General features: G+C 43.6%; 1 protein-coding gene across 2 annotated transcripts in view; it reads right to left on the bottom strand.

The window, feature by feature from the left end:
* Window positions 1-23261, bottom strand: part of LOC138303678 (alpha-2-macroglobulin-like protein 1) — a 400879-nt gene that overhangs the window by 230241 nt on the left and 147377 nt on the right. For both annotated transcript variants that reach the window (XM_069243004.1, XM_069243005.1), the window contains exon 16: window positions 6096-6221. In XM_069243004.1, coding sequence (XP_069099105.1) covers window positions 6096-6221 — 126 coding nt within the window. The remainder of the gene's footprint in view (window positions 1-6095; window positions 6222-23261) is intronic.

Below are 23261 nucleotides of genomic sequence, written 5' to 3'. Positions count from 1 at the left end.
CAACTTTTTACAAAAGTCAGATTCAATGCGGAATGCACCCAGGTGCCTACCTTAGAGTTTGACCATCTGGTTGCCCCAACCTTTCCTGCACCCAGGCTGCCAGCCTGCAGCTGCAGGCACCAAAACAGGAATCTGACCCTCTGCCTGGAGGTGTGAACTCTCTCACAAGTTAGAAACAAAGGCCTCCCTGGGCAGGAGGTGTCACCTCCTTCCCTGACAGGATGGCTAGTGAAGTGGCATATCAGAGCAAAAAGCTTCAAAGCTCCCAACCCCTCTGACATGTAAGCAGGCTTTTCCGAGCAGAGGAAATTAGGTAGTCAAGAGGCATACACCTCCAGAAGGTTAGACACACACCCTCATGTGAATTAACTGGCCTGTAGAGCCAAAGACGTTTACTTCTATTTTTAAAAGTGGCAGAATAGAGGGTTCTGGATGTGGTCAGCTCATGGGCCAATTTGCCACTGGGGATAGAGGCCCTTTGGCTACTAGCACCTACACCCCTAAAGCCCTTAAATGTAGGATTTAAGGGGCTCCACAGGCACAAGAACCTGTGCAGATCTGCTTGAATTGCAACCAAGGACAAAAGAGACCTGCATCTGTGAATTCGGGACCTGCACAAAGAAAATGCGTGATAAACTGCACCTGTGGCAACCCCTCTGCAAGTGCACAACTGTGACCCATCCCGCACCAGAAACCAATTGGAAAGGAATGAGGAACTTCGTTACAAGCCAAAGGCAACACCAGCACTCCATTGGACTAGAGGTAGTAGTCCCCTGCAGCCCACAGGCAAATCACACTCATAGTACCAAAGAATCATTGGCCATTGGTCCCGCAGAGGGATCACCCAAAAGTAGATGGTCCAGTTCCTTGTGGGAAATGTAGTCCTGACCTCCAGCAAGCTTCAGGGAACTACTGTTTTCCTCCAGACGCAAGGGTGTTAAAGTATCTGAACAATAAGGTTGCTGTGACCAAGGCTTGTTGATGACCTGCTGGCCTACCAATAGCTTTATTCAATGCTGTGCCTCAAGTGAACCCCACAGCATTTTCAACCTGATGCCCAAGTGGCTCATTTGACGAGATTTTGCATCCCCTTTCTCACCAGCACCATCCAGGCGGCAAACGCATCATCCGTGGCTCTCGCGTTCAGCACCAAAGACAACCAGGACAACTTGCACATGGGCCCTATGAACCAGGTAAAGTTCAACTGACCATTAGAGCCTGGTCTTGGGACTCACCTCACCTCCACAGTTTCTCAACCTGCAAGTGACAGTCTATCACATGTGCATTTTCCCATTGACCGCAACATTATAGTTTTGCAAGATTTACTTATTTTTTCTTTAAAAATCTATAACTCCGGTTATACTCATCTGATTAACTTTATTTTGGTGTCTAAAATTAAATAAAATCTGTTTTATTGTTATAAGTTGCTGGTGAATTTCTTTTAGCTTTGTCAATGACTTATTGTCCTTGTTTGTAGTCGGAAATACCTACCACACGTTCATGTAGTAAAGTCTGACTTCTCTGTGCCACATTACCAGGTCTGAGCTAGAAATTTGTTGGTGTGAATTCAAAGGACCTATTTGGGGTAACATGAAGGTATTGCTTACTGAAGCCTAACCAGCCTCATTACATAGTACCCCACTTTCCTACATACACCAACTCTCAATACGGTGGGTGCAAATATAGCAAAACTACCAACTCCCCTTACTCTGTCTGGCAGTCAGAGGCTCATATCAGCGGTGGAGAATGAGTAGTCTCCACCACTGACATACTTAAAGTCCACCCAGCTCTAAATAAGGTGTGCAAACTTTCAGTACAGTGCAAAGGGTATTCTGTTGCAATGAAGTACCTTTTCTAACTCGCTACAATTACGCTTAAATTCTTGTTTTGGCCATTGAAGCCATAAATAGAACTTATAATAAAGCTGGTGCCTGGTAAATTGATTTTTACAAACATTTAACAACATGTCCGGTCCAGCCATAGTTATTTTTTTATTTTTACTGCAGATCGCTAGTGAATAAGGATGGCAACTCCTCTTTCCTGTGGTTTAGGTGGCAAAACGAGGGATTGTAATATAATTATTGGACCCAGAAAAACAAACAATTTTGCCCACCCGTTTCCTTTTTTATTTCTCAGATACAGATTTAGAGAAACTGGTCTGTTGTTGTAAGGAGAAGTAATATTTTTTAGTCATGTAGTAGGTAAGAGTCTTTTGTAATTTAGGGGCATATTTATACTCCGTTTGCGCCGAATTAGCGTCGTTTTTTTCGACGCAAATTCGGCGCAAAACTAACGCCATATTTATACTTTGGCGTTAGACGCGTCTAGCGCCAAAGTATGGGCAAATAGCGTCATTTTTTTGCGTGAACGCCTTCCTTGCGTTAATGAGATGCAAGGAAGGCGTTCCCGTCTAAAAAAATGACGGCGACGCAAATGCGTCGTATTTATACTCCCGGGCAAAAATCACGCCCGGGAGTGGTCGGGTCAAAAAACCCCGCATTTGCGCCACTTTTTAACGCCTGGGTCAGGGTAGGCGTTAAGGGACCTGTGGGCTCAAAATGAGCCCACAGCTGCCCTCCCATGCCCCCAGGGACCCCCCCTGCCACCCTTGCCCACCCCAGGAGGACACCCAAGGATGGAGGGACCCACCCCAGGGACATTCAGGTAAGTTCAGGTAAGTATAAAAAAATTTTTTTTTTTTTTTTTTTGGCATAGGGGGGCCTGATTTGTGCCCCCCTACATGCCACAATGCCCAATGACCATGCCCAGGGGACAGAAGTCCCCTGGTCATGGCCATTGGGCAAGGGGGCATGACTCCTGTCTTTACTAAGACAGGAGTCATGTAAATGGCGTCTGGGCGTCGTTTAAAATGGCGCAAATCGGGTTAAGACGATTTTTTAGCGTCAACCTGACTTGCGCCATTTTTAAGACGCCCTAACGCCATTTTTCCCTACGCCGGCGCTGCCTGGTGTACGTGGTTTTTTTCCACGCACATCAGGCAGCGCCGGTCTGCTTGCGCCGGCTAACGCCATTCAATAAATACGGCGCCCGCATGGTGCTTCAGAATGGCGTTAGCCGGCGCAAAATTTTTTGACGCTAAACTGCGTTAGTGCAGTTTAGCGTCAAAAAGTATAAATACGGGCCTCAGTGTAATTCAGTAACCCATTAACATTAACATTGATTAATACGATAATATTGAGTGCTCTTTATCCTGAAACATAGAGTGGGAGCCAGTGGCGGTTCGACGGGGCGGAAAAGGCGAGGGGCGGCACACGGAGGGGGGGATTAAAAATTTAATTAATTAAGAAAAGAAGAAAAAAAATTACCTCCTCGATGTCGTGCCGCTCTGCTCTGCTCCTCCGTCTTCTTGCTGCAGGCACAGGCTCCCAGCCTGCCCTGTGACCAATCCTGACGGTGCTCAGAACAGCAGGACTGTGCAGGCTCTCTCCAGCCCAGCAACTGTGTTGCTGGGCTGGAGAGAGCCCTGTGTGCATGTGTGTTTGGCCGGCCCGAGACAGCCGGCCAAACATACATGCACAGTGAGGGGGAGTGCTGTGCACTCCCCCTCAGTGCACGTCATCCCCGTGGCCCCGCCCCTTTTAAAGAAAATATTAATAAACATAGTTCATTATTGTTTCCCTTGAAAGGTTTTGCAGCTGCAGCTGCCGCTGCTGCTGCTGGAGGGGAGAGGCGGGAGGGTGACACTCCACTGCCCCACTGCCCCAATGAAGGAACTGCTCCCTGGTGGGAGCTATTTTCTGACTATTATCTCTGATGAGAGTCTTCATGGCAATTCATTCTGTATGTCCTTTGATTGATTTATTGAGCTGAGCTACATTTTTGCCGTCTGTATTGTACTTTAAAATGTTATAAACTTTCACAGTTTTCTCTAAATTACTAATATTAGACTCCCTTTTTGGTTCAGCAATTTCTTCTTTTTGACTGCATTTTTGCAATACTGTTTTGAATCTTGTCTTTGGGGAAGCTTTCAGGGACACATTGCCTCATCCACTCACAAGGACAACACCGCCCCAGACCCCGCAACTGGGCTCCACTATCATTTAGATCACCCTCTATGTTCTTGCATTAGAATGCACTGAAGAGTTTAGTCAGACAATTGTTACTTTTTTTTCCTTGTGACACTTTAGAAACCCAGTAGTTCTTGGCAATTGTTGATGGTGCTAGGTACTCATGGTTTAATCAGTAGTGTAGCTTTGATTCACACCTCGTCAAGAAAGTCAAAGAAAGTAACAGAGAGAGATCTATGCCTTAAGAAGGGATCTTGGTTTGTCTCAATCTTTCACAGATTTCTTCTGCTTGAAATAGCCTCTCATCGTCTCTGTGCATTTAGTATAATCTGCGCAGTGTCAGAAGGGTTATTGATTTCAGGTTGTGGACGATGCTTGCAGTGGTGTTGTTACCTTGCAGGGTTGCTTCCATTTCCACAGGTGTTGTTTCTAGGTATTCTTGGATCCTCTTTAACTAATCACGTTGTAGAATTCCCTCGGTTTACTCTGAGGGTCAGCGACATTACTATTGTGGTGCATCATCAAGCAACACCTATCCCCAATGGGAGCATTTAATCCCTTAGAGCACTGCTCCCTTTCGACGTCTATATCCTCACATCCATATGATCACTGTCTTACTTGTCTCGCCCGCCGCATCAATGCTGCAAACCATGATTGTTGTTGTTAGTAATCAGCAGTAGAAATCGGGTGCTGGGCATTTGGACCCAATAAGAATCAACACTCCTTTTCCTTCTGCCAAAACATGCCTGTTTGCCTGGAGGCATAATGAAAGGGACCAGACTTATCCTCAAAACACCCTGCATGGATAAGTTGTAAGTCTTGAAGACATTGAAGCTCATTTTAACTATTTGGAGGGTACACCCCCTGGAGCTCTTTAGATGACCGCATTTCCGCATCTGGCATGCTCCACTCCCTTTCTGCACAGCATTACAAATCTCACCTCCTTTCACAGAGCCTAAGGGATCATCATTTTAATTTGTCTATTATACTTTCTTTTAGCCATTTCCCCAATCCTGGTGCCAGGATGCCTCTTGGTGAATATTTGGTGACTAGTATCATATTTCCTCACTGTCACATCATTCCAGAAACTTGACATCACTCCTGGGACCCTATATCAAACTGTGACCTCGCCAGAGAAAGGTGAAATGACTCCATGCATCTGTGGTCATATTGTGACATTGCTAATTGAACATTTTTCAAAGTGTGCCTCCACTCCAAGAATCTGATATGACTCCAGAAGTGTAATTATTTTTTATAAAGGCCATCATAATCATAAACCAACTGGCAACTTACTGATCCACCATCATATGTATTCATTCAGCCATAAGCCATTAATGCACTCAATCAATCCAGCACTCTACAAACCTATCCTACAATCATCGTCTTTTGATTCACCTATTCAACTATCCCCCATCCTGGTTCATATATATATGTTACATCCGCCCTCCCATATCCATCTGTTTATCAATCCCTCTGACAATTAAGTCCCTGAAACCTTAATTAATTCACCACTTAATCTACCACAAAGATAAATCAACCACTTGCTCAGCACATCAATCTATACAGACATCCAGCTATCATCTCATAATATCAAGTAGGTTTAGCCACCCATAAATTAACCAATGCAGCTACTCAAGTCATTCGCACATCCAGGGGAGATATTTTCCTACAGAACCCAACTCCTACCCATTCTTCAACAAATAGCAGGCTGACCAATACTTTCAACCTAGTTGTTTCATTTAAAAGTCTTTCCATCTATATAGCCATCATCTGTTCACCCATACATTCACTACCTCATCTAGTTACCTTTCATTCATCCACAGAATAATAGACTTTCCCAGTCACCCGCTCCACAGACCACAGGCACCTATCTATTCATTTTTCTACCTATCCTCCCAACTACTGTGCCTTTTTGTTTAACTACAAGGTCGACAGATCATTTCTGTTTGGTACAGTTGCTACACCCAGACTGAGGCCTCAACCTACTTTGGTTACAGTTGCCTTAGGTATCTTGCAGTTTTGCATTGTTGGGAATGAGTCATAGTAAAAGAACAAAGGTAATCCTACCTCAAACAGACTGCGGACGTCCACCGATGGTAAAACGTAGCCATAGTATGGGCACGATTGTGTATCAAACTCTGCAACTTGATAAGGATACCCGTATCGATCCATTCCAAGGAACAAGTCATATACCTTCAATGAGAGGTGACACAAAGGGTTAGAAAATATATCACATTCGCATCATGATACTATTTTTGAATGTGACAATTAATTCAAAGAAACAGTGGCTTGAGTTGTTGACATGATGTCCTGAAATTACCGAGGCTGATATCCTGAGGTTGAGGAGATGGAACTTAGGGCCAAATGTACAAAAGCATTTAGCATTTCTTAATGGACCAAACCACAATTACCATCGACTCCAAGTCAATGGTACTCATGTGCAATTGTAAAAAAATGCACCCAGGATGCATTTTTGAAAATTAGATGTAGCACTCATGCCCCTACGGAATTTGTGCATGTGACATGCGCACCACTTGTTTTTGGGGTGCATCGAGGGGGCCTTGGGGCCACAGTCACACTTGGTATTTCCTGCTAGGACATCACAAATTAGGAAATGCAAAACCATTACTACCTAGGAGCCATTAGGTCCATTGGAAGGAATGGTTTAGCATTTCCTATTTGCAATTTCCTAATAGCGATTCCTACTCTGTAGGATTTTTTTCGAGAGCAGGAATCGTTATTAGGAAGTTGCTATTGTTGTACATTCCATTTTGCATTTCCTGAATACCAATTTCTAAGTAGTGGCTATTTAGGAAATGCAAAATTAGAATTTCGTACATCTGGCCCTTAGAGTATTATGATGGACCTGAAATTGGAAGTTTTACAGTGTGGTTTAGGCCCAGTAAACCATAGGACGGAGAGAAATTTAGATGTGAGGGGCATTTTGGGGTTTATTACATGGTTAACCAAAAGGTGTTCCACATCTTTCTCTAAAACCTCGCAAAGTACTCTGATTCCAATGAACAAACTCTTTTCTATACCCACGGTAAGTCCCAGTGATTTGATATTTGTAGCAGACCACTTATTTATGCAGTCAACCGAAATGATTTTTCCTTTAGGTCAAATATCTACTATGAATTATACAGTAACTGAACAGCATTTCTCTTCTTTTCAGTGTTTGCTTTAAGATGTAATATTAAATCTATATAAGTATGTGTCTATTGAAAATCCATGACAATGTGCATTGTAGGTTGATTGGTATGAATTGCTTCTAAACTCAATATTGATTTACCATCATCTATTTCATTTTCTCTGTAAGATTTTATTTTTCTAAAATTCGCCACAATTGTTATGCATTTGTTCTAATTACCATAAAATGAATCAAAGTTTTTCATTCAATTTTTTTCTTTCCAGTACTCAAGTGCACTCTTCTGAACTTAATGTTAGGTTTCGTACATGTTAATTCTTTTTTGATTAGATAGTTTGATGTGCTCTAATCTTGTTACAACTATTGAGGTTATACAGCTACTTTCAACCTGACATTTCATTAGCTAAGTTTTATATTGAACCTGATTGTTTTCTATGATATTGAAACTGTGTCTCTATTAGTGCCCTAAAGAAAATGTGAGAATTGTCCTCAACTGCTATATTTTTTTAACTTTGAGACAGTACACCTTGACCTTTTCACAAACAATATAGAAAGATTCAGAAGTGTTGACAGCAATGAAATATTCATGATCCAAAAATCAAAAAAGTTAAGACAGTTAACTTTTTGTCCTCTGGTCCTCAAACAGATATTGCATTAACATCACAATACTATTTTAGAATGTCAAAAGTAAATAATTAACACAGTGTCTTGAGTTGGTGACATTGTTTCCTTCAAGCAGGATGAGGGTTCTTCAGAGTTTGTGAAGTAATGAAGGGACAAAAACCGTTTTGACCCTGTTGCACCTTTTGATTACATTAATCATTCTGCTAACCGCAATCTATTAAAATATGTTCAAGAACTTGATTTGAAAATATCTTTCTCCTGCAAATCTGAAGGAAGAAAATGATGCTACTATCAGAATTTGAATTTTTCAGGGGCACATTTACTTCCTGCTGAAATACATGAGAATGTAATCTGAACTCTGTCTTAAAGGAAAATTTCGGACACAGTTTAGCCAAAAGCAAATTTGTCCACGAGAGCTTTAGTTCACTTTTAGAATTTATTTGTCACCCTTTTAATGAAAGATGAATGAAACAATATTATTCCTATCATATTGTATGGCTGCCATGTTGTGATGTTGAGTAGCAACTTAAACTTCTAGCGGTTAGATGGTAAATGCCTAAAGAATTCTTTTTTCCTTCCCATGACAACCCAGGTTGAGTCTCTCCGTCTAGAATTTCGTCTTTAGACTATAAAAGGCATACGTCGGCTTCCCGGGTAATTTGTTTCAGTTTTTTTGTTTTGCTCAATATCATTAAGTTTCTGTTTCCTGAAGCTCAGACTGACTCACGCTTGTGGGTAAATGTCTTTCTGATTTGCTTCGAAATTATGAAATTAAGTCTGCTTTTTTGGGTTTGAAATATCACTAGAAATCAATAAAAATATGTTAAAGAGTCTAACGTGAATGCACATTATAGAACCGGATATGAATAATATTCAGGGTAGGAAGTCATTGTGCACATATGTCTCCAAGGATTTTGGAACAGGTATAAATGTGTTGTTTGATGTTTGCTTTTGATACAGTCTGTATGTGACATGCAAGATTATTTGTTCTTAAATTAAGAAGAATCTGCGAAAGTGGATGGGATATAAGAATTAATAATGGATACTGTGACTATGATATGAATCAAAAAGATAGTCTTTATTTTGCCGTTTTGTTCACACTAAGAGGTAGTTATGTTGGTAACGATTTTATGTTTATGGTGTCCATTTGGAACAAATTGCTTTGGATTTCTTGGCATTATGCAAAACTCCACTAATTGCCCTTTCTCCTTTTTAGCACATGTTTAAAATGTGTCAGTGTTTTTTTTAGGAGTGCATATAATGTAGCTGTGGTTATATGGACATAATTGTATTATACACTATTTTAAATGAAACATATTCCTGCTGTTTCCAAGCGATCTTGGATTTTTTTAGTTGGATTATACATATCCCTTGCAGATGCAGGAAGGGTATAACCCCTTTGGTGGTGTGGTTTGTTCCCACAGAGGCTTTAGTAAAAGCAGTAAATCTGTCAGATAGTACTTTGCACACTGCCCAGCACTCAGGTGGCAAACCTTTTGAAGTAGTCCAGAGAAAGGTCTAAGGGGAAAAAAACTGTGCATCTAATAAAAACTGTTAGAGCCAGATTTACAAAAGTGTCACCCAATGCAGGGCAGCAGCCAAACAATGATGCACGGTGCTACGTTGCATGACAGTGAGGGAGCAAGAGAGTACCATATCCACAGAAATATGGCACTCTCATCCCTTCTCCCTAGCACCTGTGCCGAATTTTGCTGCTGTGCACCACACACACACCTTTGCTCCATAGTTCAATGATGTGTGCCTGACACTAGCATAGGTTTTGTACTGGAAGCCTACTGTGCAGTGCAGCACACATGCAAAGTCGGAAAAGAAAGGAGAGATTTTTGATGCAAAACCGTGTCTCAGATTTTTGGTAGATAGGGTTTTGCAGCAAGAAGCATAAGTGGTTGCAAAGGAACGCACATGTACCACCCATGTAATGCCCCCTGGCACTAAGTAATGCAAAACAGTGCTTCGCACTGCTTTGTGTTACTTTTAGCCAACTGTACAGTGAAAAACAAGTTTTGCACAGGAAAGTGAATTTAAAAAAACATTTTGTTCTAGTTTGTGTCACTATTGTGACACAAACACAGCGCAAAATGTTAGTAAATGTGGCCCTAAGTCAGTATGCAGTTTAAAAAATAATGACACCAGTGATCTGCCAGGCAATGAAAAACTCCTGTGAGATTAACTGTTGCCAACTTGTGGTAAAAGGGTGAGGAGTCAGAGATAGGGAAATAGCCAAGTGTTTATTTAAATTGGCCACACGGTGTAGAGGAAATATAGTAGTCCTCCCTACTTAGAGCTTTCTCACCAAGAAAAGGCATTGTAAAATGTTGCTTTGTTTGATGATGTCAACTGGTGTTTTGAGATGTACTGTGCCATCATTCACCCGGTGGCTCCTTGATAATGCTTCAAAATTAACGCCAATCAAGGTCAGACATTTCTCTGAATAGTGTGAAGTCTGGGTATATTTTCTTCAGGCTTTTAGAGATTTTACTAAGGACTGACAAGAAAGGCCAGCCAATCGACCAGATATACAGTACAAGAACATTTTCCAGCGGAAAGACTGCCCTAGTTCTGTGTAATCCATGCTGACATAAATTAATTAGAAATAAGCCTATATGAATGGGGAGGGGAGCCTGTACCATACAAGCTGTGAATCGCTAAGCTAGTAGACTTAACAATGCACCTGAAAGCCTACATTTTGTTTGGCATACACAACTGCTGTTGGGGAAGCCCAAGCCTTGCCAGCACCACCACAAAATGCATTGCCCCTCACAGGAATTATGTTACAACCTCTCAGACTTCGTCTGTGACAATATCAAAACCATATACAACAAATTCAACACTCAACTGTACAACTGCACCATCGCCTCCAGCCTACCATCAAACACCCACAGCAAAAACCTGACGGCCTGGAAAACACTCATAATGGAAGAAGCAGCCAACATTGCAAGAACCATCCAGTTTGGGGCACCTACAGACCCCTAACCCCACCACATCTACAGCATCGATCCCCTATCATCAGTGAAGTCCTCACCCGCATCATGAACATTTCCATCACACCCAAGATGTTACTGGATGCCTGGAAACAAGCAATGGTCAATGCACTACTAAAGAAATTCTTGGCAGACCCTGCAGAACTAGCAACCTCCTGCCTGATTCCTGTCTACCCTACCCAGCCAAAGATATGGAAAAAGCCATAAACAAACAGCTCTATTACGACCTCAATACACACTAGACACTTCACAATCAGGTTTCCGGCCAAACCACAGCACCAAGACTGCCCTCTTTGCAGCAACAGGCAAAATCTTGACCTGCGCTCCCCTGCACTAATAAAATTGGTTTTTAAGGGAGTGTTAGAGACAATTTTAACTTTCTTTCTCTCAATCTTTACTTCACCCTTTATCTTTTCAAGAAATTCTGGCATAGTGGCCCCCACAAAGGTCTCGTCAGACATTGCAGTGCCAGTCTGACGTGGAGCAAGCCCAATGATGATACATGTGGGCCCTTGCTTCTGAACTGAGTCATACCTGACACACTCAGATTTATTTTTGTGTAATATCTTGTCCTTTTTGGAACAGTGTACCTTATTGATTTATTCATTATGATGAGGGTGTTTGTACACTGGACCAATCTCCCTGTCCCCATCTTTTGCAAGTTAATTAAAAAGTTTGACATGTCCAGGTAGTGAAAAACGTCTAAATGTGTTTTTCACTACTGTGAGGCGCACCGTTCCCATAGGATAACATTGGGGATTCCGTATTATATGTAATAAGCTATAATTTCCAATTGGGAGGTGGTAGCTATATCATGTCTGTTAGCTATGGAACTGTAATGATTAATCCTCTTCAATAATAAAGTTGCATTTTACATTACAATTTTGATAATGTCACTTTTAGAAAGTTGTCATTTTCCTGTTGCCTGTTTTAGGTCACATGACTCGGTGTGGCTGACAGTAACTTTATGAATTCCTCCCAGACAGTCACACAATAGAGTGGTTACGTGTGCCTCAATGGGCCATCTGCTGGCATGAGGAGGGGAGGGGCTGAGCCTAGCCTGACTTACAACTGAATAGTGTGTGCTCTGCTTCCACACAATGAGCCTAACAACCCCACATTGTCACTGCAGCCAGCTTGGAGCCCGGGCAGAGGAGTCAGGAAATTCCATGCACTTCAAAGCACCTTTCCCAAAGCTTCTCCCACCTTCAAGAAGAAGGGCACCAGGGTATAACAACAGGACCTTAAGACCCACTTATCAGTCCACTACTAGACCTGCAGAAAGACTCTCAGAGGACTGACTAGTGCTGTGACCTGCTGTGCACTCTGCCAAACTGCTGCTGTACCTAGAAAGGCTGCTTTGCTGCATGGAGCCTGCATTGAACCCTGAGAGGTCAGCCCTGCTTTTGAGCCCTACATTTTCACTTGCACCCAGGACTACACAAGTGACTCCAAGGGCTAGTTTGCTGGCTTCCTGTTCAGAGCCACAGGGACATAAAGGGTCCCACCATCTTGAACCCACACCTGGACCCACCCTGAGTGAGTCCTGAACCCCCCAGAGGTATCCCACGAGTCCTGGACACTTGGTTATGGTACTAAACAGGGCCTAGATGGCCAAATCCCAAAACTGAGTATTGTGGCCAAAAACTGCTCTGAGAACCAGGAGGAGACCGGGACCAACCGTCTCACTTGTCAGCCCGAGGTGCAACACCAGTTGGATTAACTTCACAGCTTCTCCCACTTCGTTCTTCTCCATTGCAGCATATCCTTTTCAGTGGTCCTTCGACAAAAGGGTATCTGACCTTGTAGAACTGTCTTCAGTTCCAGCACTCTGTCTTGACCCACAGGAGGAGATTTTTGATTTCCATTTCGATGACTAAGTCTGAACACAGAAATATTTCCTGTGGTTTTGACCCAAGACCATCACACAACAACACTCCCTCCTCAAACACGTCATGCAGCCTTGCCCCACTAAACTTTACCTTCTCAGACACTTCTTCTCAGAATTTCTTTAAAGTCCGAAGGTAAGCGATGACTGGGGCCAATCCACTTGTTGAATTCGAAATGCCCATAACCTTCGAGTTTGACCTGGTCTTTTGATACCAGATGTCCGCGGTTGGCATTTTGATCTTTTAGGTGATAGTTTTTACTAAAGTTTTAAAAATTCACAGCTCCAGTTCTATTATTTTCATTGTTGTTGTTTTGGTGTCAAATAGTTTATAAAAAAGTACTCTATCTTTCTAAATTGGTTTGGGATTTTTCTTGTGTTGTGTTTTCACTTTATTACTGTTTGTGTGCTGCACAAATACTTTACACATTGCCTCTAAGTTAGGCCTGACTGCTTTTTGTGGCAAGCTACCCAGGGTTAAGCATCGCTTAATTTAGTAACTTTTTGGGGTTCACCTTACAAAAGATTGTGGCTGCTGCTTGACCAGGGCACACACCCCAGTCAACCAGCAACCCAATGTCTCACAATTGTGCTGTTCTTTGGTTGCATACAAGACATGCCCAGGGCCGAGTATGGTATCTATAGGGCTTCTGCTGAAGGTATAAAGGAAAAATAGTTAAACAGAGACGATTTAGTCACTGGGCTGTTTATGATGCCATTTAGTGATTTCCACCATTGCCACTGAGTTCTGGGTGGACAGCCAATTGGCCGAGGTTATGTGGAGATTTTGCACCTTATAAAGGTAGCTGAAGGCTTGCAGCATAAAGAGTGCCTATTGCCAAGATTTAAATATCCAACTGAGTGTATACCCTCAGCCTCCAGGGCATTACATAATGTTTCTGACATACAAGGCTGAAGGGTGACTACCTTTTCTGGACTCCATCAGCTACAACGGAAGAGGTGGTTATTCTCTAGTGGGTCAGCTAGTATCTTGATATCATCAATAGCAGTATAGATAGCTAAAGCGCCTTGACAAATGTTGTTGTGGCTTGTTGATTGGATCTTCACCAGCAGCCAGAAAGTCTGTACGTACCTGGGAGGTAACGGTATTTATAACTTGTATTTTTGCATTGCAATTTCAATAGTCTCCCGTTCAATTTCACATTGCACAGTATATCAAAGTTTATTTTTGTTTTGAATGTTTCCACTTGATACATGCTAATTTGTACGGGAGGTGACTTAGACAGTCTAGTAAAAAGGGTTAGTACAGTAACTGAGCACAGTCAGTACCCCCCTCTACTCAGCCACCCTCTTACTTTCCATTTATTTCCTTCGGTCTTGTACTGGTAAGAAATCCAGGATTGTAGTGCTGCCAACATTTACTGTAACCCTTCAATTCACCTTACTGAAGGCCAACTGATCTCATATATTTTTAGATGCTATTATTTAGTGGACATGTATTGCTGAGGCAATCATTTTTGTACTGAAAAATAATTTGCAATGTTTGCATTTGGCAGTTGTTGAAGTTCCTACCCATTCTCCCTGTTACTCATATTGATTGGTGCCTTGAGATCTTCCAGACTGCCTATCAATTTTGAACTGAGACATATTTTCATTAGGAGCTGTATGACGTTGGTGGGCCTGTGAGCTAACTACCTCTACAGCTGTGAAGGGATGACACTTCTAATCCTACTTCTCCATCATGTCAACCTTCATTAAAGTCATAAATATTGAACAGTGCCTGCCTCTCATAGCCAAAATCAAGGAACACTTACAAAATAAATAACACCTTTTTCTAAACAAAGGGGATATATGTTTAAATGGGATACATTTCTGAGCCAATCTGTGGGCTGTGTTGACAGAATATCATGAGTTTTTTTCTTTAAAAAAAATATGCAAATCAATCCAAAAATGCCACTTGTCCATACTTAGATATTATGTTTCTAAAAATCAATTTTAAAATCTAAGGAAAGGAGTGGAAAGAAGCCAGATAGGCTGCACCACGTCAAACCAGAGCTGAAATTTGGCATTGTACCTCCAGCCATGGGTGTTAATTCACCAAAATGCCAATGGTAGCAAAACTGATTTGACAAACCCTTTGACTCTGCTACCCTGCTTCAGAGCCACTAAGTAGCCAATCAATTTCTGGTGTAATGAATTACCTTTCCACCTCTGCGCTGCTGTGCTACCTATCCATTTGTGAACAACTCAACCAGCTGACCATTTCTAGGCCAGTATGCTGCCCATCCATTAATGAGCCTCTGGGCTACCTGTTCAATTGTGAAATGGTCTTCTGCACATCCATTTCAGATTTTGTGAACTACCAATTTTGTGAGCAATTATCTCACTGTTCCGGTCTATGGGCCTGATTGGCGGACGGGTTACTCTGTCACAAATGTGACGGTTATTCTGTCCGCCATATTACAATTTCCATAGTATATAATGGAATTGTAATATGGCAGCCGGGATATCCAACGGGATATCCATCTGTAACAGAGTAACCCTGTCCAACATGATCTAAATTAGGCCCTATATCTAGGTCCAACATGGTCACAATTACCACAAGCATCGACACTGAAAAACTAAGCAAGAATCGCTAGAATATGGAGAGGCTTCCAAGCAACCATCGGATGGCCATTCCCAATTTTAGTTTCCATTTCTAGGATTCTTTCCCTTAACCGTTGCCTTCACTATTTTCCTTACACACTTCCATGTTCAGACGTATCACAATCCCTGCATCACAAAGAATCTTTTTAAACGTAGGTAATCCACTGTCCATCTCTCATCTGAATTGTATTGTCTCTGTATTCTGCTGTATATATTTTCTTGATTTCACAACTGAAAGCGATAACAACTACCCTTCTCTACTCTGCATTGTATCGGACGGGCGTAGTAAAGCAATGTATTTTCATTTTTTTATTATCAGTGAAACAGAAGTGCAAAAGAGTTTTCTTTAGAAGATGTATCCTACTGTGTATGGAGTAAGCAAATAAATTACTCACTCAAAGAACGTTCCTTCGTCTCTGAAAATCAGTTAAATCACATAATCCTCAACAAACCAAACTTTGATCCCTCAAACACAGATAACATTAGACCATTTTCTAATCTCCTGTGGCTTGGTATAGATATTGAAAGACTCATAGCAGAACAACTGATCTCTCAATTATGCAAAGATGTTCTTCTAGCTAGTCATCAATCTGGCTTTAGGGCTTGGTAATGTATTAAACCCACTACCATAAAAAGCATTGAACAACATACACCACATCCTCAAGAATGGTGAAACATGTCTAATGGTTTTTGTCAACCAAACTCCAGCATTTGATGCAACAGGCCATAGCAGACTAATTACAATAAAAGAACACCACATGAGAGGTACAGGAAATGTGCTAAATTGGTTGTCTTCTCCCTGAGAAACAGGAAACTCCTGGTAATTATTGGGTACCACACATCTGGACCGGCAGATTTACCATGTGGGATTTCACAAGGATCGATCCTCGCCTCAGATCTGTTTAACATTTACATGGATATGCTCAGACTCTTAAAGAAGGGTGTATGTGTGAGCATACATAAATACGCTGGCAACACAGTAGCTAAATTTATCCAGCATGTAAGACATCACACCTCTAGGAAACTCAATTTGGGCAAACAAGTGGGTGAATGAAAATGTTTAACATCTATTCGCAAGAAAACTTGCAATCAAAATCAGGAAACAAGTTGGACTCATCACTGCTAAGCCTAAATGGCTTCTCTCCATCTCCTGCTTCATCAGCCTAATCACTGGATTTCACTATAGTGACTATAAACAAAAATGCATTCTTCTTTCCACACATAAATAAGATATGAACTTCCCACTTCACCACATAGAGAAAATTTGGCACCCTATCTCTGAGAATCTTCTAAAAACAGTACTAGCTTTCTTAATCATCACAGTCGCCAGGTAGGCGGAGATCTCTAAATACAGCGGGTGATCCTCCGCCTGGGTGAAGAAGGTCATGGCCTCCCCCTCGTTGGTGGGATGTACGAAGCATTTTCCACGTTGCAAACAGCGAATCGGGCCGTTTGCGACATGGAAAATGCTATTTGGGATGTACAGATCCATTTTTGCGATTCAGTAATTTATTTACCGAATCGCAAAAAGGGTTTGTGAGTCATAATTAGGAAGGGGTGTTCCCTTCCTGATTGCGAGTCGCAGTCCCATGTCTGATTGTTTTGTGACCGCAAATGCAGTTGCACAACAATCGCAGTTAGCACCAGTTTCAAACTGGGGCTAACTCATTCGCAAACGGGAAGGGGTCCCTTCCCCTTTGTGAATGGCAGCAAAAACATTTTTTCAGAGCAGGGAGTGGTCCTACGGACCACACTGCCTGTTCAGAAAAAAAGAAAAGACCATTTTCATTTTTTGTTTTTGAAATGCATCTCGTTTTCGTTTAAGGAAAATGGGCTGCATTAAAAAAAAAAAAACTGGTTTATCTAAAAGCAGTCAAAGACATGGTGGTCTGCTGTCTCCAGCAGGCCACCATCTCTGTGCGGACGCCATTCCCAATGGGGTCACAAATTGCGTCCTACCCCATGAATATTCATGAGGTAGGTCATTTGCGTCCCCACTGAGCATCGCAAACAGTGTCATTGACATTGTTGTACATCAGGTTTTGTAACTCGCAAATTGCAAGTTGCTCTGACTCGCAATTTGCGAGTCGCAAAACCTGAGTTTTGTACATGTGGCCCTTAGTTCCTAAAATTAGACATGCCTCTGAAACTACTAAGTTATCAATTTTGTAGTTTACTCAATGTTTCCCCTTGTGAATCTCTCATTGACTTCACAAGACAGTGAGTGCAAATCAGAAGAAAAGAAAAACTGGCTACAAGGTTTTCATGACTCACTTTTTGAATAGAAAGTCTATCTATGAAACTTTATAAGACTATGTCCCGGCGACCCTTCCAATTACAGAAATATACAATGTTCATGGTTTTCGCGTAAACATGGGCTGCTCAGAACACTGATGCTGGTCCTCGCACCAGCTGGCCACTTAACCCACAGGAGATGTTCCTGAGCACTGCTGAAAGTAGGGAACTAGATTAAACAATAACAAGAAAAAGAGAGAAAAGCTGACAACAGTTGGTGTTTCCCCTATAAACAAAACAACAACAACAAAACAACAACTCTGCCTATCCTCGACCGTTCTACCGCATGTGCTCGGAGAATTGGCGCTCCTGTTTTGTGGCAACCTGGGGTGGTAGCGCACGCTTGTCAGTGTCTCTCTTATGAAAGCGACTCAAAGCACAATAGAAAAACCCCACACAGTGCTTGATTCACAGCCTTCACAGTACTGCCTTTAAGATTCTGCATGGGCTAGCAAAGTCTCAGAAAAGCATCAGAAAAACTCAACTCCAGTACCAGGTTCTTCAGTCAGAGTGCAGATAGATGAATAGAAAACACCTGTGTATGATATACTATTAAAACAGTGCCAAATGCTCAATAAAACACTGATCTAATTAAGAATGAGACAACACCACCGTAGCTCTTGACAGAAGACTACAAACATAATAGCCTCTGAGGTCAGGGACTCCAGAGGAAACAAAGTAGCTGGAACCAGCTGAGGTGCCTGCGCCTTAGAGTACACCACCCGTAAAACCAACTAACCAGTTCACTTTTTTTCCAACAAACCAACTTTTTTAATATTAAGTTTATCTACAGTGTGTAATAAGCACTTAAGGTGTTGAGGGATCATAACATACAATGTAGTCAGTTGTCCTACAAAGTAATGTTCACTTCACTCCTAGGCAGCAATCATTTCTAGGAAGTTTCCACATAGTTTTTGAAACACCTCCTACCTTTCTCTAGCAAGGCTGATTGCAGAATTGACTAATATTCGAAATAAGTTTTCCTAGGCTAGGGAAGAAATTCTCTGTTACACTTGACTTTCGCTTAAATTCCCCAGACACTTTGCAGGGGCGCTTTCAGATTAATTCTGAGACAGAAAGAGTGAGGGTTGGCAAACAGAGGGCCTCACTTACAAGAAACTGACGCATCTGCCCGATGCTTCAGATTTCTGGTGCTGCCCAACAATTCGCTAACAGTGGCTTTTATCCAAAATATACTTGGATATGTAATATAATATCACACAATGGTAACAATTAGCTCAGCAGAAAAATATACAAAAAGCAGCACAGTTGCAACACTCTTATAAAGAGAATAATTAGCCACACTGATAGACATTTTTAACAAATAAAACTATTTGTGCTGAATGATGGTTTAACAGAGGCTAAACACTTAATGGATAATTTGAACAAGACAATAGATGAGTATAATAATGTTGACTTAAAGAAGAAAGCAGAAAAAGTTACCAAGTATATTAAAAAAATATGCAAAAGAAAAAACGTTTCCATATCTACGTGAAGACCATTTTTCTACCTTCCCTACCCAGTATAGGCCATACACTTGGGGAAAGTATAACAATCAATCTGTTACATATTCAGATTCATCAGAAAGCTCAGATGATTCAGATCCCGGAGAGGGACCTAGTCACATCCCAATACACCTAGGCCAACCTTTTTTAGTCAGGGGTCACAGGGGCAGAGGCAGAACGAGGGGGAGGAATGGCAACAGTCTTCAGGGTAACATCAAAGGAGGAGGACATTTTACAGATAAGGCCCTCAGGAATCGTGACAAAATAGATAAACCGTTGAGAAGCTGTCTTAGCAATACCAGTCTTCAGTTTATCTAGACACATGTTGTCCTCTGCGGAAATTAGTCTACTCATTAAAGGATTATCCTTTGTTATCACTGAGAGGAAAGACTTTACAATTGAAAACAGAATTGTTGCAATTTTTCTGAAAGATAAGGCTCAAAGTGTATTTTGCAGGGAGACCTGATCAGGTGTCGGATTCAGTTAACAGACTTGGGGGGTCATTCTGACCTCGGCGGTAAAAGGCCTTTACCGCCGGTCAGAAGTCCGCCATTCTACCGCCGCGGCCGCGGTAAACCGCCACGGTCATTCTGACGCACAACTGACAAATCTCCAAAAATCCGACCTCCACAGCAGGCTGCCACATCAGCGGCCAGTGGTAAACTGGAGATGACCAAACCTCCACCGCCACGCCAACAGAAACACGCCCATGTCATTCTGACCCACAAATCCACGCGGCGGTCTTTCAACCGTGGTAGTCCATTGGCGGTACACACCGCCGCGGTCAAAATACACACCCAGCACCAACACACAGCCACATTGGACATTTTGAAATACACACACCTGAAACACATACACACAACACTCCCACATACCCAACACAATATAAAACACACACCCACATCACCCACAAACCCCTACGACCAAAGATCAGAGACGAAGGAGAGAGAGGCACATCACAGAATAGAGAGCTACATCACACAGAGGCACATTACACCATCACACACACCACATAGAAGCACAAAGCACCACACAACAACACACTCATCACCACATACACCAACCCACACCTCATCCACACCACCCCATGGCACCCCAAAGGCACCCACGCTTTTCGGACCAAGAACTCCGGGTCATGGTGGAGGAAATTATAAGAGTTGAACCCCAGCTCTTCGGCTCACAGGTGCAGCACACCACTATAGCCAGGAAGGCGGAGCTATGGCAAAGGATCGTGGACAGGGTCAACGCGGTGGGACAGCATCCCAGAAATCGGGACGACATCCGCAAACGCTGGAACGACCTACGGGGAAAGGTGCGCTCGATGGTCTCGCGACACAACATCGCAGTGCAGAAGACTGGCGGGGGACCCCCACCCACTCCACCCGAATTCACAGCATGGGAGCAAGAGGTACTAAACATCCTGCATCCTGATGGCCTCGCTGGAGTACACGGAGGAATGGACTCTGGTAAGTACAATAACAACTACTTCACCCCCCCCCCCAGCATGCTAACCCCCACCCCCACCCTCACCCCCAACCCCCCATCACACATCCTCCCTAAGAATGTTTCTCCAGCACAACCCACCCAACACCAACCCCTGCATGCCACCACAAACTATGGACACCCATCACCTAAGCATGACCACTGCACATACCCCCCCCCCCCACAAAACACCCTCACAACACCTCCCCCAAGGGAATGCCAGCACTGGGGGACAAGGGCACCCATAAATCGCACGCAATAGCACACACAGAAACAATAACCATACTCTCTTACCCCATGCAGGACCCGAACGCCAACACACCGGTCAGGAGGGTCCAGAAATGTCCATCCCACCCCCGGAAGAGGCCCCCAGTGATGACAGCAGCTCTGTCGACCTGGAACCTGATGACCAGCCCGGACCATCGGGGACCTCTGGACAGTCGGTTCCCCTCACCCAGACACAGGCCACAGCAGACCCAACCCCCTCTGGGAACAACAGCACAGCTCCCACCCAGCGGGCCCATGCCTCTGTCTCTAGGACAGGTCAATCAGCGGTGTGTCTGCCACTACAGGGCACCCAGGCTAACCCACCACCCCAACAACAACAGGGACCTGGGGGCAGTGGTAGTGGGCACACCGTCCAGGGGACAGAGGTCAGGGGAAACAGGGCAACTCGGAGGGCTGCTGTGCGACAGGGGGGGGGAGGAGAGGCCCAGGGAACCCACTCCCCAAGAGGCCCTCACCACCATCATGGCAGCCTACCACCACTCCCAAGAGACGATGGCAACGGTACTGGCCAGGTTCCAGGAGATCCAGGCACAGCAGGAGGAATGCTACATAGGGTTCAGCAATCAACTCACCAACATCTCTACCGCTATGGGGAGCATAGTCCAGGCCCTGAACCGTATATAAGACACGTTGCGGGACCATGTGGCACCACACAGGGCCCCTGTCACTAGCCCGGACCAGGAACAGCCTACCACCTCCGCCGGCGCTAGTGGACAGGAGGCCCAACCACAATGACAGGCCACCAGAACCCCACCTCCTGCTGAAGAACAACCACCCCGCAAGAGGAGCCTGAGATCAAAAAAATAGACAGAGTAGGATGTCAAGACCCCCGCCAGCATGAGATACCCCCTGAATTCATCCCACTATCCCACATTGCCACCCTGTCCAACCTTGAACTGCCCCTGCTCCATCCTTCCACAGGCATATGGACAATGCACCTGTGAGACTGAGAACTGGACTCTGCCATGGACATTACTCCACCCCTACCCATCACAGTTTTACTATCATGTACCATTATCTAGCACTAAAAATAAATCACTCATTGCACTGAAATCAATCAGGAGTCAGCCTGTATTATTTACAAATGTATAACATATTACAGATCAATTATGTGCTGTTAACTTTGTGCTGAACACATACCGAGGTCAATAAGCATTAGTCCATGGGCTAACCAAGCAGAAGTCACGCAGTGGGTCATACAGCACTGAAAAGGGAAGGGAAAATCAAACATCAGTTTAAAAGAACTGGGGGGAAATAGACAAAGTTGAGATGTATGAGGCTTTCAGGAAATGTAAAATGGCGTGGGTGATTCTCACCTGTGTGCTACTGAAAATACTGTTGGATAACTCTGTCCCTGTTGTCTGTGTCGTCCTCTGAGTCTTCCTCCTCTTCACTCTCCGCAGGCTCCACAGCTGCTTCAACGCCACCATCTGGACCATCCTCCTGCAGGAAAGGCACCTGACGTCGCAATGCCAGATTGTGAAGCATACAGCAGGCCACGATGATCTGGCACACCTTCTTTGGTGAGTACATCAGGGATCCCCCTGTCATATGCAGGCACCTAAACCTGGCCTTCAGGAGGCCAAAGGTCCTTTCTATGATCCTCCTAGTTCGCCCATGGGCCTCATTGTACCGTTCCTCTGCCCTGGTCCGGGGATTCCTCACTGGGGTCAGTAGCCAAGGCAGGTTGGGGTAACCAGAGTCACCTATTAGCCACACACGTTGTCCCTGTAGCTGTTCCATCACATAAGGGATGCTGCTATTACGCATCACATACGCGTCATGCACTGAACCAGGATACTTGGCATTCACATGGGAGATGTACTGGTCAGCCAAACAGACCACCTGGACGTTCATAGAATGGTAATTTTTCCTGTTTCTGTACACCTGCTCATCGTCTTTTGGGGGTACTAAGGCCACATGGGTCCCATCAATGGCACCAATTATGTTGGGAATATGTCCAAGGGCATAAAAATCACCCTTCACAGTGGCCAAATCAACCTCCTCAGGGAATAGAATGTAACTCCGCATGTGTTTCGTCAGGGCAGACAACACTCTAGACAAAACTTTAGAAAACATGGGCTGAGACATTCCAGATGACATGGCCACTGTTGTCTGGAATGAGCCACTTGCAAGAAAATGGAGGACTGACAGAACCTGCACCAGAGGGGGAATTCCTGTGGGTTGGCGGATGGGGGACATCAGGGCTGGCTCCAACTGGGCACACAGTTCATGTATAGTGGCACAGTCAAGTCGGTATCGTAGTATGATGTGGCGTTCTTCCATTGTCGACAGGTCCACCAGCGGTCGGTACACGCAAGGATTCATCCTTCTCCTCGCAAGTCCCAGCGGACGGTGCCTAGGAAGGACAACATGGAGCACAGAGTCAAGCAA

Source organism: Pleurodeles waltl, chromosome 7, assembly GCF_031143425.1.
Source record: "Pleurodeles waltl isolate 20211129_DDA chromosome 7, aPleWal1.hap1.20221129, whole genome shotgun sequence".
In the NCBI taxonomy this organism is placed as follows: Eukaryota; Metazoa; Chordata; class Amphibia; order Caudata; family Salamandridae; genus Pleurodeles; species Pleurodeles waltl.
The sequence above is the reverse complement of the archived record's forward strand: the minus strand, read 5'-3'. Positions and strand labels throughout refer to the sequence as shown.